The 19,122-nt window shown below is 37.0% G+C and overlaps 1 protein-coding gene across 17 annotated transcripts in view; it reads left to right on the top strand.

Moving 5' to 3' along the window:
- LOC112453921 overlaps positions 1 to 18,187 on the top strand; it is a 133,779-nt gene extending 115,592 nt beyond the window's left edge. For 14 of the 17 annotated variants that reach the window (XM_025014956.1, XM_025014954.1, XM_025014955.1 and 11 more), the window contains 4 exons: positions 1,681 to 1,800; positions 5,194 to 5,468; positions 14,897 to 15,013; positions 17,074 to 18,187. In XM_025014956.1, the coding sequence (XP_024870724.1) occupies positions 1,681 to 1,800; positions 5,194 to 5,468; positions 14,897 to 15,013; positions 17,074 to 17,290 (729 nt within the window). In that variant the 3' untranslated portion in view covers positions 17,291 to 18,187. Of the gene's footprint in view, positions 1 to 1,680; positions 1,801 to 5,193; positions 5,469 to 5,929; positions 6,170 to 13,540; positions 13,606 to 14,896; positions 15,014 to 17,073 lie in introns of those variants that run through there. The other 3 variants (XM_025014968.1, XM_025014967.1, XM_025014969.1) reach the window with 3 other exon arrangements.
- The last annotated feature ends 935 nt before the right edge of the window (positions 18,188 to 19,122 follow it).

Raw genomic sequence — 19,122 nt, forward strand, 5'->3', positions numbered from 1 at the left:
TTTCACGAATACGTTAAACGTTAGAGCACAAGCACAGAACGAATAATAAAGAAATAGTATGCACAACAAAATTAGGTTGTCAACATGTCACAAAGGACAGAATTCTCCATTGGAGAGAGTTCTGATTTCTGCCGCGACGCGCGACGGTACGTCGCCACCGTCAACGCAGAGTTCTCGGCTGACCATCCAGGAGCTTAAACACAATTTCGTAGATTGCTTTAAATTGAGAAGGATTTTGTGAGAAATTGGATAAATGGTACAGATTCGTCGATATGCCGATTAAAATCAGCAATCGCCGTTTTAGTAACTGTTAAATAAATCTTCGTTATATTCTTTCGAAGAGTTTTATAATAACTATCAGTCGCATTTTAACGAAAATCGCGGAATCTTCATGTCGTGCCACTTATCCGAAATCCTTAATTATCTTACTCGGTCTTACGTAAAAAATATATGAGCGTATATCCACGAGATAAGATTAATATCTCCGTTATCGATTTTGTGAAAATCACCATTTCGTCCGAGCCGATTCTCGAATCGCCTCCGAATTTGATTAGCGTTTACTATTAGCGTCTCGAATATACGATGAACTTTGACGTGTAAGTATTTCCATCGTATCCCGAGCATCAACCCCTGAGTCTGGAAACGACATGACCGCGATGTGAGATACGATGTCTATATTTGTCGGTAAGAATCGAAGAGGCGCGTTTTGCAGACCGTATCCCCCAAATTGCGTTTAAATTCTTCCCCCTAAATCAATCGAGATAGATGACGACAGCATAGCAACGTAGATTGCAAAATCTAGAAACGTCCCAGTTGTTTGAGAGACGTCAACATAAATAAGAAAGGGGCAGTGGGATGAAGGTGCTACATTACGAGGAGACCTATTCTGTCATTATACTGCGGTGAATCGCGTTTCTTTTCCCTGGACAAAAAGCGCGACATTTTTATGTTGTAATCATCATCACGTCGTTATGCTGGTTGCCCCAGAAGTACCGCGCTTCCTTTAACACGCCTAAAAAATTATACAGTTTTTTACTTTTACTTCTCAAAAGACATCAGAAATTAATGTTAAAATGAATTTGACATATGGCAAACTTTAAATTGAAGATTACCTCTTTGACTTTGAAAACGAGCAATTTTTTAGCTCAATGTTTTTCTGTCGATATCGATACGTTTCTTTTGAAATTTAACGTTGAATATTTCAAAAAATCAAGCTTCAGATTATAAATGAGCAAAATTCAATCTAATGCATCTTCCTTTCTGGAGCAAATTGAAGGAATTCGATGTTTCATTCGAAGATATTTAGTTAAGGTAAAGAAATTGTTGTGAAGAAGAACTAACCATTCTTCTATCTAATCCATGAACTCTAACTGGCAATTCACCGAGAGATTTACGAGCAAGAGGAATCGCGTGGGACCTCCGGCGCATCCTGTAGTTCACTCTCGTCTCTGCAATTTTGTTCACAACACGGCACCCTCATTCGCTCGCCCCCGTCGGCCTCTCAACTTTTCTTATCACGTAGATCCCACGTGCATTAAACGTCACGCTTCTCGAGAGGCCGCGCTCGACTGCAATTATGCTCGACTGCAATTATCACCGCCGTCGATCGCGCTTTCTCCCCTTCTTCCCTCCCCCCTCACTCCTGCCGATAACGTGATCAGAAACGACTGAAATTTCCAGCATCTGCACTGGTCGAGCCATCACGTGGACTCCTTAGACAGCGGGGGAGCTTTAGGCTGGCCGAGAACCTCGAGGCCGCGCGTCAACAGTGCCATCGACGTGGCCGGCTTCCTATCGCAGGTAAGTAATCGCGCCGGGAAAAATCCACGTAGAGAAATCGATGGATTATGTGAGGTGGACAGCCACGTCCTCGAACCCGCCGATCGATCTGCCGGCGCGATTTCGCTGCGACCTTTCCCAACCTCCCGCCCCCTCCGCGAACGCAAAGCTCGCGTCGCGTAACGGCCGGCCGCGGCGCCGCGCCACAGCGTAACCATGACCGGCCCATGCGGCCAGTTTCCGATTATAGCAATCGAGATGATTGAAATCAGAAATCAGTGAAATTAGCGGACGAGTTCCAAGGATAGCGTTTAGCCTTAACTATTATACGCTGCGCGAGTCTTTACAATGACGTGTAACTCTTTTTGAATCTATGCCTCGATCGACACTCGCGAGATTGAGAGGTAAAGTAATTCTGTAACATTTGGATACGCGCGTATCCTGAAACTCTCGAGCTGATTCGTAATCTAACACGACATACGGGCGATTCGATACATATGTCAATGCATATTTGAGACCGTTATTAAAAACAAGATACGGTAATAACGACCCAGACAGTACCATGTCCCAATTTTGGAGATTTGGACATGCGTACTGCCTGGGAAGATACATAGTTTTCTAAAATTTAGTTTCCACTCAGATATTTAACACTTTCACTGCCAAACGGAATAAAAAACAATTACATCTTCGGGCCAAGGCTGTTTTTTGACCAGTTGCTACAGGTTAACTCGGGGGAATATGCCACACTTAACAAGAATTTGATTTTTTTATATTTTTCTTTCTCTTTGAAGTATCTTTGCATACTGGTCTCCTTTTTCCTTCTTTTATCTGTCATTTTTACATGATTTTAATAAAATATTTTGATTGCTTATACTATTAAAAAGAAAGAAATACAAAAAAGTGTTACAAAATGGCATAGTACCCAACCATATGGGTAATATGCCACATAGTATAGGTATATAAAATAATATACTACATACAAACATGTAGTAATTTAACTTCAAAAGTTACTTTATTCATAAAAACAGTACAAATAGTTTTTAACATAAAAAATAAAATTTTAAAATTAAATTGTAATATTAAAATTATTGTAATATTGGATTGCAACAATTAAAATTAAAATAAAAAATAAATCTTAAAAACTTTAAAACCTTAAACCTTACCAATTTTAAAATCTTATAAACCTTGAAATCTTAAAACTTTGTAAATTTTATAACTGTCAGCTACACTTTTTTTAACTACATTTTTTTCTTTTTTAGTCTTCCTTGTATACATTCAAGGCATTATTGTTCAAAACATGTGTTTTAAAACGTGTAAAAAATATGTTATTAAATTTCAATATTAAAATAAAAACTATAATACTGCCAGGAAATAAACAAAACTTGAGCAAAACATCAGATATAGAACTATGAACACTTTCATGGTATTTACAAGAGCGTTTTTAGCCGTTGCTTTGTTAAACATAACGAGTGGCATATTCCCCACACTGGCATATTCCCCCGAGTTACCCTATTTTATTGCCGATTTTTACAGTATTTATGCTTTTCCATTTTTTTTTTTTTTTTTATAGCTTTTGACCTGATTACTCCTGATACTCGGTGTATCATTTACGATACACTTGGCCTGCGTGGTTAGGTTCTAAATGTACTGTGTAAATGATACACGTGGCAGTGAGAGTGTTAATGATACTTAATTTAATTTAAATGGCGAGAAAAGACCTGCGAATTATTTCTAAGGAATATGAAATAGCTAATGGGCTGGTTAACTTATCTTTCTCTTTCTTTCTCTTTTATTATCGGCTAACATTAAATTTTAATAACACCATATTAGGTGTAGAATCACCGAGCAGCGTGTCGCGTCTCTTGTTCTTGTGGAAATTAAAGATCAAGTTATACCAGCCTGCGAGGTAGATAGCGGCTGCGTTGCAAACTTTCGTATGCGAGTCTGTTCCAGTTACACGAAAGAAAAGTAGTCATTAAATCCAATAAGGCAAAGGAGAAGCAAGAATTCATTAATTCTTACAGTCTGTGTTTTCTTTCACAAGACAAAATTTGCGCGATTATCCGATAATTTATTATTATTAGGTATATCGCAACGACAGCTCCTAGACCATTAATCGCGATCACCGACGACAAATTAGCCTTCAAAAATTGAAACTTTTTCCCCGCGTTTCGTTGAATTGCCCGTCAACGCTACCCCTCCCACTTTGCACGATTGTTACACGATTGTTATAGTTTCAGATCGCGCGTTTCGGCATATATTGTTAACGTAACGCAACCAAGTCAAAGGGAATAACCATATCCCTCAGTGCGACAGTTTATTTCAATAAATAATGAACACAAAAGAGTTCGTGCGAAAGAGATACCTCAAACGTCAAAGTTCAAGGTAGTCTGTGGCGAAGTGTAGTGCACCAGATGATCGATATGTTCGTGGATTACTTGTAAGGAAATGGACAAATTCATTTTCGCTGCATGAACGATGAGTGTATTACATTTTCAAATCGCGTTTCTCTCATTCCAAGACGGCACTAGATGTCTATAATACGTACTATTTGTCGTACACACTTTGTAAATTTTATATACAAATATATTTTCTATATATTACATGTAATATTCACATTATATTGCGATACACCGCCCTCGCGATTGGCATAATACTACTAACGACAATTGACTCTCGCAATTGGCACAGTACTAGCACAGTTCTACCGTTAATAATACATAATTCTGCTTGGTGTTCTTCAAGGTCGATATTACACACGCGATTTGCTGCATTCAGCGTATTGTTCTTTGCTACAGCACGCGGAATTGACAGAATGTCTAAAATATCCGTATAACCAATCGTTCCCAATTTCTGACAAATTACAAATTCAAGACAAATGTATAAATTAATATCGCGGAGTGCTTCTCGCATTATATTGTATATCGCTGCGTTCTATCATTCCTGCGATTCGGTACGTCCTCCAGGATTCACGGATGATCAGTCCGAATTTGCTTCGTTGCGTTGTTGACGTAAAATCGATTATCCCGCAAAAAGTACACACACCAGAACGAATATCGTGTTGCCGTTCGAGGTTTTTAATCTGTATTTCGAAGATCGAAGTTAGTGTATATCGTGCACGAAGGAGGAGAAGCACAGCACACATTTTACAACACCGTGATAAACATATTTCGTTCAAGGAAACGTTATACTGCTCAATTCAAACGTTATACTCTTCTCCCGCGTTCTACTTACTCGTCACTGTCTTATGCTCTATCACATTACACTCGTAATGTATTACACTAAATGACGCACAACGTAAAACAGTGTCCATGAAAAATTTAATTCTTCTATAAAAAAAAAAAAAAGAAAACTTTAGAAACATTATCCTAAACGTGGTTTGCTCTGAATACGTCCCACGTCTTGTGCTTTCAGGAATTTCTGCGACGCCACGGGTCTACGTCCAAATTGTGTCGTAAGGTTCGCAGTGCAGATAACTTACCTCTCGCGTCAACGAATCGCCAACAGGACCCGCGAAGAGACTTCAAGGACGAGAGCACCGAGGGTGACCGAGAATCCTTCCTGAAACCAAATCAGGATGACAAGTCCGAGGATCAGGACTCGAGGAGGCAGAGCAGTCTCGAGAGCACAACGAAGGACAATATAGAAACGTCGCTATTAGATCCCAGTCATCAGCAGCCTTCCTCAAGGTGAAGTAAATTTATGGAGTCGTTGCACGCACCGATTTTCAGTTCTTGTTTATTCTTCGATATTTCAGCGTCCGACGCTAAAAGCGTGCATATCATCGGCACAAAATAATCATCAATCTATCCTATAACGTAGACTGTTACAAAGAGAACTAAAATTAATTTTACCATATTTCAACGTATCTTTGTTAGCTATTTCAATATTATTCAATTTTTGCTATTTTCAGAAGAGATTTAACACGCTCATAGCAATTATGACTAGGGGAACATTCGAAACACATAATATTTGATCTTCTAACAATAGAAATGCAATATTCAAAACAGACTGAACTAACTGCTCGGAACGGTTAAACCATAATACGTAGACCTTATGCATGTTACATGCAGTTAAGTGTAATGTAATATTATCTTGTAAGCGCAAGGCGAGGTAGACTCTCTAAGAAATTCGCATTTGCCATTTGCAGCATGAAGACGATACCCTGCTTATAATTCAACGACTTGGACAGACACCCTTCTTTATGCTGTTTCGCCAATAATATTCTATTATATGTGGTATCTCTCAAAAGTATCTATTACGATTGTATACGGATGAGATAATAGAAAAACGATAAACGTTCCCGTTTGCCGGAGATTCGCGTCCCGATCCGAAGAATAAATTCGTGTCGATCGTAGAACGCAAATTGCTCTATAGCTGCATCATGATTTTAGATGAACGGATGTCCTGTTCCCCCCCGACACTCTCCTCGTTCTCTTGTAATTTATTATCACGCCACAAGCGTTTTTTGCTCGCAAATTTCTAAAACGGTTTTACGAGCACTTGTAGGTATAATACAATAAATCTCCATCATAGGGATGCATGTACAGTTCTCGTCGACATGTACGTTTGCGTACGTGTAGTGCATTTCAATTATTGCACCAAGAGAGCATGTTCGTTTTATAGTATTTTCGTAGGTATTTTGGTTGCATTCGCGCAAACAAAAATGTAATTGTAACGTCGTACGGCAATTTTGTTTGGAAAATATTGTTCAAGTAAACGCTGAATAATAATGATTTTTATTCGCGTTGCAAATTTGCGTTAAACCTACTCTGTTTTCGCAGCTTTCCACAAAGTCCTTCACGAGTCCGGGAGATCGTGAAATGGATATTTTGTGAATTGCGCGAGTCTCAATTTCAGTGACAGAAGGGAAAATCGACTCCGAAGTCGAAGAGAATCTGTCATTAAAATTAAAATTGCAAATTGTTCGAGACATCCCCGTAAATTTCTCGTAATGGATGGATGTATTCAATGCATACAGATTTACTAATTTTATGAAGTTTTACGTTTGGCTGCGCTCACTGATGCAATTGCCTTCCACGTGTTCTTGCAACAATTATTGTGATTTTGCGAGAATTACGCACATACGTTTCTGCAAAACTTTGCAATATGCGCGCCGGTAGTATTGGCAATTTCATTAAACATCATCATTACACCGCCAAGAATACAACTCGCGTTCGTTCAACGTTAACACAATTTAACGTTCGCGTTCGTCGACATGTAAATCAAATTAAACATAGTATTCGTGCGCGCAAATATAATTCCAGGTCAAATACTAGAAATTTTTTGTTATGCGCGTTTTACGCGAGCTACGAAATTTTTACAATTAACCGATTTAAATTTGAGAGGTATCGATATTAATAACAGTAAATGCATAATTATCCAATTCGACATAATTATCGATATTGTATATCATTAATATCAATTGTTATAAAGATATGACTAAAATCATTTGAAGAAGTTGATATCGAAGAAGATGCTATCGATACCAGCATCTCCGCTTTAATTTGTCCTATGGACGGTTTCGCTGCCGCTGCCACTTGGAGTGATCTATATAGTTGTTAGAAATGCAGATCGCCGGGTGGCGCGACTTATACACAGGGTAAACGCATCGACCTGGCCATAGCTCGCGTCAGGTGCGCTCTCGCCCTCGAGCGAGCGATAATGACGGTCCGGGGAATTTAAACGCGGCGATACATCGTTGCGGGAGGACGTGACGGACTTCCGATCCGCGATGCAAACCCCCGCGCGGTCGGCCGGCCGGTTATCGATCACAATTTCAGTAGGCGATTACCACTTGACCCGTGCCTCGCATGTAAATGACTCCGCTGCTTACGACCCTTCCTGTTTGCAGTCGTTCGACCTTCTCGATTTTCACAGCGCTCCGCGTCGCGCTGCGTGTATTCTTTACATCGCTATCGTCAAGCGATTAGCATCGGCGAGGATATCGCCGGCGATCTTTGTGTCGGTCTCCGAGAAGAGTGCACGACGCCGCGACGTGCGCAGGACGTTTAACCCATTGACCGTCAAGAGAGGCAACAAAGTTATCCGAGAATATAATTAAATAGTTTACCTATATACTGAATAAGCTTCTCCCTCGTTTCTTTTAATTATCAGATTATATTTATTAACATATCTAATCAAAGCTTATTTATATTTATCGAAACGTATTTAAAAGAAGCTCCTTGTAAAAAAGATTAGTAAACAAAAGGATATGAACCATACATACTTCCTTTTGTCATATAAAATGCTTATTTCAAAAATAATGAAAGAAAAACGAAGGGAGGGGGGAGAGAGAAAGTGTGTATCTAGTTTCGAAATATTATATTCATGAACCAGTATTGATTTTAATTACATTATACCAATAGAGAAAATAATGAAATTACTGAAAGTCATATCATTATTCAGTGCTTTAATCTGAAATTAATAATTTCATATGTTGATATAAAAGTATTGTAACAATTTAAAACCGGCATAAAAACCATTTTTGTTATAAATTAAAATACTATTCTGTAGAAAAACTATTCCGGCCTAATTTTATTACATCCCTTTTGGTAATAGAAGATTCGACGAGTTTCTCGAAACTATATTTACATGGTTTTTAATTTAACGCTGGAATTTCTCGGCAAAGATCAGTAAATTGGATTGTGCGTTTTTATTTCAATGTTGGTCACGATGGTTATTATATTAAATTGAATTGTGAAAAATTTAATTTATTTATTTATTTACATTATACTAAAATCGCAAAAATTCATCATAGGAAGCAAATGTATCATAATACGAATTATAGCGCGATTATTATGATATGGATTATAACTAACGACGCACTGAGAAAAAAAATTGTTAATCCCAAAAAATATTTAGTCCGATACGTTCAACTAAATATTTTAGTTAGTTAACCAAATATTAGTTGTTTCAACAATTTATTTAGTTTCTTTAATCAAGAATTAATTTATTCAACTAATGTTTAGTTAACTAACTAAAATGTTTAGTTGAACGTATCGGACTAAATATTTCTTGGGATTAATAAATTTTTTTTTCTCAGTGCGGGATCTTATCTTACAATTAGGTTCGAATCTGTTGGGTTAGTTTCGAACTCTCTATAAATAATTAAACATTTATTTCATCCGGCTATAATTGGCAAATAATCATCGTGACGATTCGACCATTGGTTTTGGTCCTTTAATTGTCAAAAAATAAAAACAGTACTTTCAAGTAGACTCGAGCTTGGACAAAATAAGTTCGAGCTCGAGCTCTTTATGAGTACCACGAAAAACAAAAGTATTATTTTCAAGTGGACTCGAACCTAGGTTACATATATTCGAATCTTTTTATGAGTACTTTATTAGAAATTTAACATTTCTTTGATGTTTGTATAAGCGTTTGTATAAAATGTATGTATAAAGCGATAATTATTTGAATATATTATTTTTTGATAATTACAAATATTAGATTATCAATCGTTAAAATTAAATATAATGAAAAGATAATTAAAAATGTAGAGTAAAAGTTACTTAAAATCTTTACACGTTTATACATTCTTTAAATTAACAACTTCATCCTTGGAGTTCGAATCTATAATGTAACTAATCTATAATATTATATAATGAATCTATAATATTTGTAATGTAAAAGATTCTATTTTTTGCACTAGAATCTTCTTAAAAGTTCACTTAATAAATAGTTACATTCACTTACATAAGTAGTTACTAATTATAAGTAACATTTCGAATCTTGCTAATACTCATTCTAAACTTCAAAACTAACTAGTCGGGATCAATTACTTTGCAAGTACAATGTATAAAATAGTATTTCTTATGATATTAGGGAAAGAAAACTAGAAAATGAAACTTAATTATCCCTCCGTGGTCACACTGGATCAATTTGACTCAACTTTATTTGGATCTAAATATCAGCTAAATACCTAGCTTAAAATGGACCTTGGTCCGCCATCTACAAGAGTTTGAAATATCCTCTATAGGTTAGAGACCGTTAAAAAAACAAATTTTTCGCGAACTTTTTTCATATGTTAAAAATTCCTGAGGCACTTTTTTTTATAGCAATCAATTTAGCAATATCGCAAGTGCATTCGAGAATTTTTTCAACACGATCGGTGGATAAATGGTCAAATGGCGAACGATCAAAGTTCGTCTCAGGTCAAAATGACCCAAAGGGACTTTCTTGTTTGAAAAAATAGGTGTGACCACGGAGGGTTATTGGATTTGACTTGGATTTTTAAATACATATTGAACTTAATCCCATTTCTAATTATAACAACTCATTTCCGGTACAGTATCGAATTATTAAAGTATATTTTACAAGTAAAGTAATTTTACATCACTTGTACCTTACTTATATCATTTATATTTTTATCGATAACATAAAATTAGTATTTTAGTATTTTGACAATTATTAATTGTATACCTACATTAAAAAATGCTACGGATCGATAAGTATAACTATCAGTTTATATATAGAAAATTGAAATTAGAGCTCAGGTCAGAAAAATGTCAATTTTAAAAAGTTTATTCTTTATGATGAGTATTTCTTGATTTGGATTTTACCCTTGAATATTAAGGGTAAAATCCAAGTCAAGAAATATTTATAATATAATATTATTCATTATTTTACATAGTTTTAATAATCTAAAGATTTTATGTTCTTATTTACTTAATAAACGTAATTGTCAGAAATCATTAAATGGATCAATTCCTCGATCTTCCACTGCATGTCTATATTATTTGCTGAATGTTCGGAAAGGCTTTTGGTATATAAACACACACACATTAAATAGCTAATAAATCCATACTTCCATGAAGACACAAAACAGAAATTGGATTTTGTATTGTAACTTTATATACAGAGTTATAAATGAAGAAGAACGAAAGAATGAAATGAAACAATAACACAATCGATATGTGACCTAAAAGTTGCAATAGGCAATAGCGAAGGTTAATATAGTTACTACAATACCTGTTTCATCATTGCAGCGTCTCATCTCGCTCGCTCCATCATAAATCGATCATAATTTCAGGATGCCATATCACCTACTATGTATGCTAGAAGACCATTAATGAATTTCGCCATTTATAGTCATTCATTCTGTACGTTTCATTTTTTGCATTAGCTTACAATAGCTCGCCGATATAATCATCTCGATTCAGTTAAGATGATTATAAAAGAAGCAATAATCAAATGGATCGCGATATCGCAATATGTAATCGAAAGGCTTTTTGCATTCATAAATCTCTCTATTCTGGAAATTATTTTACGCGCATATGTCGTGCTTTTGCGCATATTTCACGCCGCTCATTACATTACTTTATTAATTTATTAATTTCACAGCCGCTTTGTTAATAAAGCACAACGAAATTTTTTACAGAAATACAGATCTAATAATACCTACCTACTTTAATTAAAAATTAGTCTCATGTTAGTTTCAAGAATTTATAAAAATATAATACGAGTATCTTTTTCTCCGTTTGGAAAAAATATATTTCATAAGCATAAAAATAATGTAATATTACAGAGACATATTTTTCGTTCTTATCAAAATATGTCGGAGCTTGATGTATACAGGGTATTTTGTGTTTTCTAACAAGTAACACTATCCAAGTGTCACACACCGATCTTTATGAAACTGTGTACGCATGTAGAACTTCGAAAAATATTTGTGTCGTGTTTTTTTGCTCATAAAGCGTCTTAAGAGTAGAAACCACTCTCGAAATATTGAGCTTCTCAATTCTATGTATATATAACAACTCTTTAGGCCATGCACGTTGCTGGTCGATTTTTCGTAAAAAAAAAAGACCAGAAGACCCTGAAAACTCCTAGAGATAGTATTCTGGTGTAAAAACCATTCGACATAACGTATATAGGGTTGAGAAGGTCAATATATCGAGGGTAATTTCTACTCTTAAAACGCGTTTATGAGCAAAAATAAAAAAAAACAAGTCACAAATATTTTTCGAAGTTCTACATGTGTGCACAGTTTCAAAAAAATCGGCGTGTGACAATTGAATAATGTTACTTGTAAGTGCAAAAAATGAAAAAAGATATTCCGGAGCTTATTTTAGGAAGAAAAGGTCCTATAAATATACCTATGCTCTAAACTGCTTTGTTTTCAAAATACAAAGTGTCAAAAATATGAAAAAAAAAGTAATAAAAATTTCGAAAATCTGGAAAATGTTTAAAAATATTTTATTCAAATTTGATATGCGTACATGTGTAGTATTAAGAACCATTTTCCAGTACTGATGAAACATTTTTAGATCCACCAGGGGCGTGCGTATAAGTAATTTTGCATTTTGAAAACAAAGCAATTTAGGGCATATGTGTTTATAGGACCTTTTCTTCCTAAAATACGCCATGAAATATCCCCTTTAATTTTTTGTACTTAGAACACTTTGTATATCGCAGGCACGTGGTATCCGCCGCGGTATCTGCCGCGGTATCTGCCGCGGTATCGCTCTCATGACAACTTTTCGTTTCTTTTCGGCAACATGTTGCATCGCCCAAGTTAGAATGTCTTTTCTCGGTACACGGTTAGTGTGCGATTTAGCGGCAATCTCGCATGCGGCGGGAATATATTCCCGAGTATATATTTAGGTCGTTTAAATTCTACAATCACGCGCACGCACGCCGTGCCGTTTTGATACGGCGCTCCGCGGCGAACGTCCTGTGCTCCCTTTTCCAAGCATCGCATTATTTCCATAATGTCAACGTTACATGCACACACGTGTCGCTATATACGCAGCCGCTGTACGAAGCTATGAATTATAAAAACGCGGCGCGTACATGCGACATGTACGCAAACTTCCTTCCCTAGCCCCTAGCTTGATTTTGTCCGTAGTTACGCAAGCCGTTTTTCTTGCCGGCTTTATCTCTCTTGACATTCAAAACTCTATCTCGCGATTACTATCGTCCGCCGAGCGACCATTACGAGCGAGAATGTTGCCTGGGTAAATTCACGCGGTATCTCCGATCGGTCTTCGACAAAAAACACCTACGACTTGAGATTTTATTCTTATTCGGATAGCTGATGCAGAGCTATAATTGGAAGGACAGAGATTAATATACGCACTCTTTGATATTAAAAGTTTGCTCTTAATTCAGGCGACAATAATCATAGTAGGGTGATGTGTAATGTTTGACGCACATAGATATTTTACTTGATGCAGGGATTATAGATTGGGATCGATGAGGGCTGTAATTCCGAAAAGATCCACCCTCCGAATTTTACAAAATTCGGTGAAATAATCCCAAATACAAATAAACATATCTAAAAGATTTTTTGGCGCAGTTAAAGATTAATTGTGATAACGTTAAAATGATATAATTGTACATACTTTAAGGGTAATTATGAAGTATAGGGGATGCAGTTTCGATAATCTCTATATTTTTCTCTAAACAATAACCGTTAACAAGTAACAGCATGCGTGGGTGGGAGTGGATCTCAGTTCGTGCGGAAAGTTGAAAATCGTACAATGCTATCCAGAGAACCATTCACGCGAAGTGAGGTTCACTCCACTTCATCTACTTACAAGGCGAAACGAGGTCTATCATTATAATACGGTTCGAGTTTTCAACTTCCCACGCGAACCAAGGTTCATTCCCACCTACCCTTGCTTGCGGAGGAGGGACGGTAGCCCCTCCCCCACCTACATGTGTACTGTCTATACACACATATCAGCAAATTACTTCCCTTAGCACTGACACAAACTATTATATTTCTTGAACTTTTTCGTTAATAACTTTTCAGGTTTTCAACTTTCCACGCGAAGTGAGTCCAGCCCGCCCCATCTCCTGTTTACAGGGCAATACGAGGTCTATCTATTGTTATATGATTCACGTTTATTATTTTAGTATTATCTCGGTTAATTTTCAATTGCGCCAAAAAAACCTTTTAGATATGTTCATTTGGCAGTGTTTGTGATTATTTCACCGAATTTCATGAAAATCGGAGAGTGGACCTTTTCGGAATTATATCCTCGATGAGAAATTACTGTACTACTACCGATAATATATGAACTTTAATATTAGATTTTTTACTTTTGGTAATTAGCAAGTGATTGCATTATCAATTTCTCCTTAATCTACTAAACCGATAATAGGGGCCGGTATTCAAATAAGTTAGAGTTTAACGGTTTGACAGGTTATGTTGGGTTAAAGTCGGGTAAAAAGTTAATTTTTAAACTTTTAAACCAAAGATTAATGTGATAGGTTAATGAGTCACTTATGTATTTTGCATAACCTTAAAGAGTAGCGCGCCCAAAGTTAATTAATTAACTTTTTACTCGACTTTAACCCGACATAACCTGTCAAACCGTTAAACTTTAACTTATTTGAATACCCCTAATATAATATAAATAATAGGTTTTTATTTTTTATAATTAGTAAGTAATTGCATTGTCAATCAATTTTTTCTTGATCGCCACATGAGATCATGAAGATTCAATATTGGAAATTGAAGGTCCTTTTGTAGGTCAAATTTGAGCGCACGAGACTTAAGCGAATAAATTACATTTATCGGCCTCGTTTGTCGACCAACTTCGACATCGATTTGATTTCGTAGCAGTAGTTTGTAACTTTGTTCGCCGATATATAATATTTGCGAAATTACATATTAACTCTAGATCGCACAGCACGAGTCTCCCAGACCCAAACAAAATTTCGCTTGCTCGGAATTTTCTATTTTTGACTTTTGATATTTAATTTTAACTTTATAACTTGACAAAAACAATACAACTTTTTGATATTATAAAACCTATTCAGGTATATTTCTAAATATCAAAACTTAAAAAGAAATAAAAATATTAATCTGAACCAGAGTTACAGCCTATCAAAGTTACATGGGTTTCTGGGAGACCCATGGTGTGTGTTTTCGGGATGCACTGGAAGCTGTGTGTTCTAGAGTTAAACCATTCAGTAATTAAGTTTTGATACACAAATGTAAATATCGCACATGTGTAAGTACCCTCGCACAGAACGCGCGAATATCAAAACCCAGACAGCACGCATGTTTAAACTTATAAGACGTACGTCTTAAAGATGTCTTTAAGACGTCTTACGATATGATGTCTTGACGTCATCAAGGATGATCGCGCTCGTGTTTCAGGGACTCCCCGGTGGCAGCTTCATCATTGGTCACCAGACGTTTCGGGGGATGGCGCACTGGCGGAAGCCACGAGTATGTCAGATGCCCCGTGCGACAGCCTGCTTCCATGGACGAGCGGTAAAGATCCTTAGTTTTATCAACTCTAAAGGCGCGAGAGGAATCGGTAGTCGTCGAACTTCGGCGCTCTCTCGTTCTTAATAACGATTCGAATGCAGCGGAACGACTGAATTGCGGAATCTTTCCGTGATCATAATTGGCGAGCGTCTATAAAATGCATCGTCTCATGAATACCCAACAAACGATCGGTATATTTATAACCCAAAGTGCCTCCCGGAACCTATCGGTCATAAATCGCTGCAGATGACGTCGTCTTGTCCCACGAATGTCTCCTAGTTTGTTAAAAAAATAACAACTCGGTCGTGAGTCAAATCTTGTGCAAGGCCGACAATACCATATGCACGTACACGCAATGAATCATGTAAGGCTCCTTTTCTAGCCCATTTCTTACATAGATAGGACAAACGTTTCTTACATAGAAAGCCCGTTTCTTACATAGGAAATACATAGGACAAATGATGGATACCTACGCATTTTGCAAATAGCGCGCGTAGGATAAATGACAGATATGCAGATAAATTTCAGATACAGAGTTGCAAACTTTAAACAGTTTCCACATCACTTTCGATCGATTGCAGATTGTTTGATTACGCATTTTTTTAAATTTGTTTGCATTTGTTGAGGACCGAAAATGTTGATGCATATATACTAGGGTGGTGTGGGGTGATGTGCAACATGGGTTGATGTGCAACGTTTCCGATTCCTGGTCTGCATGTCGACATTTGACAGAACCGCATACTACCATGTGTTTGTGCCGACAGTACCTTGTTTTAGATAAATAACTCGCGAGATAGCACGCATCCTGGTTTGCTGTACGAAAAGCGAGTCAAATTTCTCGAGCTGAAAGTTTTTTTTGCTTTTCACATTCATAGTGATTTCGTGAATTGGTTTTAGTCATCTTATAGGTAAATATTTTTATATTGTTAGTTTTTCAAGTGCTTTTGATAATTCAAAGCGATTTTGTGATTTCCTTACATTGTGTTGGTGTCACGCCAGTCCGCGCAAAATAGCGTGTTTGGGGTTATGTGCAACACTCATTTTTTCGCTAGTTTATCGCTATTTTACGATTGAACATATGTATATGAAGTGTTTTAATGCATTTTTCAATGTGTTTAGTCATTTATGCCACAAAAGTATAAAAATAAAGGTATCGCTGTTCCGGTCAATTGCAAGCTAATTTTCAGATGATGAAAAATAAAGTTTTTTGCGTTTTTCCTTTCATTATATTAATTTTTAGGCGATAAATAAATAAGAAATTAAATAAAAAATGAGTTTTTTTGTGAAATTTCCATTTGTCAGAGGTCGATTACAACCATTTAAGTCGATTGATGTCGATATTCATGCATTTTTATCTTAATTTTACCTGTGTTGCACATCACCCCAAGATTTTTTGAAAATGCTAAAACAGACGTTTTTTTGAAAATTCGAAAAATTTTTAGAAAAAATTTAAAATTTTGAAAATCTAATCATGCAGAATTTTAGTATTTTCCTTCCTCTACATTATACAGCCATGATATATTCAAGAATTTGATTTTTGGATATGTTTTCCGAGCAACGAAAAAAAGTGTTGCACATCACCCCACACCACCCTAATAATAAAAAGAAAGATAAATCCCCGAATATTCATCGTTTTGCTTCGTATGTACATATTACTGCACAAAAAACAGAAATACAGAAATAATGAACCGAAACTTTCGTGAAAAACCACGGAAATTAAATATTCTCATTGCTATAAAAATATGATTACACTTACAAAAGCGTAACAAAATTCTCACACTTTATTATAATATCATTAGTTTAATGATAATTTCGTAATTTCGAAATTGCATGCTTCTAATAATTAATGGCTTTCTGGACGTCATATAAAATTTTAATCTTGAACAGTTTTCGAAAGAAATGCTTCAACGTTCCTTGCTTTATTACCCCATTCTGTTCCACCTAAATTAAAGGACTTAATTAGAGACTATGACGGACTAGAGAAATGCCGGAAATCGAAGGAAACCGATCTAAGCCGAAATTAGATTCTGATTCCATGTCGACTAATTCCGGAAATCCCGCAGGTGTTATCGGCGATCGTACGAGTCCGAGGCCACTCGTCCGCCACGGTACCACTATCACCGACGCACGGACGCCGAGCGGCACACGAAGAGCTGCGAATACGCGAGGCGAGCGGCCACGGAGTCGAGCATCGAGGTCCAGCACTTCGGCCTGCCGATCCTCAGCGTGAGCGAGCCGAGCCCTCCGGACGAGAGCGAGCGCGTCGACGACTACTTGTAGGACTTGCTTGCCGAGGACTTCCTCAAGGAGCTCCTCGTGTGATCCGACCGATCCTCCGATCCCGCGCGGCACGGTCTCGTCCTTAGTCTTATTGTTAGAATTGGGACCCGGACATTTTGCCCTTCTGTTGTCGAATGTGCCCGCCGTGTCGACCCGGGACCAACGGCGCCGTTCTGCCGCACGCTAGCGACTTCCCAGAAGTATTTGCGATCGGTCCAAATAAGTCGGAGTGAGGCGGGAGAGCGCGGATTTCTCGATCGCGCGCGCTCTATCCCTGTTCGTAAGTGACACTCTCACTTATCTTGGAAGAGTCTCCAAAGGTCATGAATATATTTGCTATTTGTATTATAAGAACCGCGCAGCTACGAGGAGTAACCGACCTCGCGTTTGATCTGGACTTTGCCTTTTGTCAGCACGTTGGAAAACGACACAAGCGCGAAATGTTGCCCATATATATTTTTTTTTTCCCAGTACGTTAGAAGTTCTCTCTAAAAAGATCAATCAAATGTTACATACGTAGAAACCAGTCAATGTGTGTGTATGTGCGTGCATTAAATCTGTGTCTTTTTGTAACGTCCCGAGAAAGAAGTGGAGCTGGATCAAACTTGACCATCCTTTGTATCGTATTACTTCTAAAACGTACGTGGCCTGGTGGATAATTTTGTTACCTCTCGATATCATGGATTGATTCTAATTCGCGACAGGAAGAATTCAACTGGAGTTGTCACATTTGAATTCTCGAGAACTAAAATCAAATTCACTGCACATCTTTACTTACGAAGGAAAATATCTTATAGTTGACGATTTAAGGATAATGAATGATATTTTGAGCTTGCAGGCGTGTAGATCCGATCAATTACATTCTGGCAACGCACGAATAAATACGTAATAATAACACACATGTCTCCTTCCATTTCGCACACTCGTTCATGATCTTCTCACGCGTAACAGTGGCGTAGGAAATGACACTTTCTTATTTATCACTTATCAAATTAGGGTGCATCAAAGTCCAAGTTTTTCCAACTTTGTAATATACAATTCGAAATCAAATACATACTCGCACAGAAATTTCGATTTAGCGTTGAAGCCATGTCCAGATACGGATTATAAAAACAGACATTCGCTCTCAAGTATCGTTTTATCACGTTTATTTTCAGCATCACATTGGTATAAACTTCGACTAGATTTCTGTCAAGAATCTATACGAAATCGGGCCATCAAATATTTCATTTTACGTATAGTTACATAAAATATATCATGTATCATGATATCAGAAGCGAGTCAGAAAACTGGCTATAAATGTCGCGATTTGGCTAGTGAGTACGATACAAATGTTTTACAAAGAACTATTTTCAGAATAGTGCAGTATCGCGAGCTACATATTTTCATATTATCTTATCACGTCATCCAAATACTTGATAGATAATAATAAATCACATAAGGTAAAAGATACCTTTAACTCACAGAGAGAAAACTATAATTAACGAAATCATTACATTATAGCATTGCTAAAATCTTTAGTATTATGTCACTTGAATACATATATTTCCAAAGGCGTTAATCACGCGTGTACGACTTAGCTGACAAATTCCGAATATGCTTAAAAGTCAACGCAAGGGGCAAAGCATTTTTGTTTCTAAATACATTAAGCATTTCCGCGTTATCGAAGCCTAGATGGGCCGAAACGTCTGTGATACACTCACATTTTAGCCCGTGTACAAGCTTGACGCCTCGGAAATGTTTATCCAAGTGGTTAAGCGGCTCGTGCGGTTTGCGCGCCTTCTCTCGTTTTCACGGAGTGCTGGGGCTGGTAATCTTAAGACGAACTCGAA

Source organism: Temnothorax curvispinosus, unplaced genomic scaffold, assembly GCF_003070985.1.
Source record: "Temnothorax curvispinosus isolate PA1 unplaced genomic scaffold, ASM307098v1 QBEX01004768.1, whole genome shotgun sequence".
Lineage (NCBI taxonomy): Eukaryota > Metazoa > Arthropoda > Insecta > Hymenoptera > Formicidae > Temnothorax > Temnothorax curvispinosus.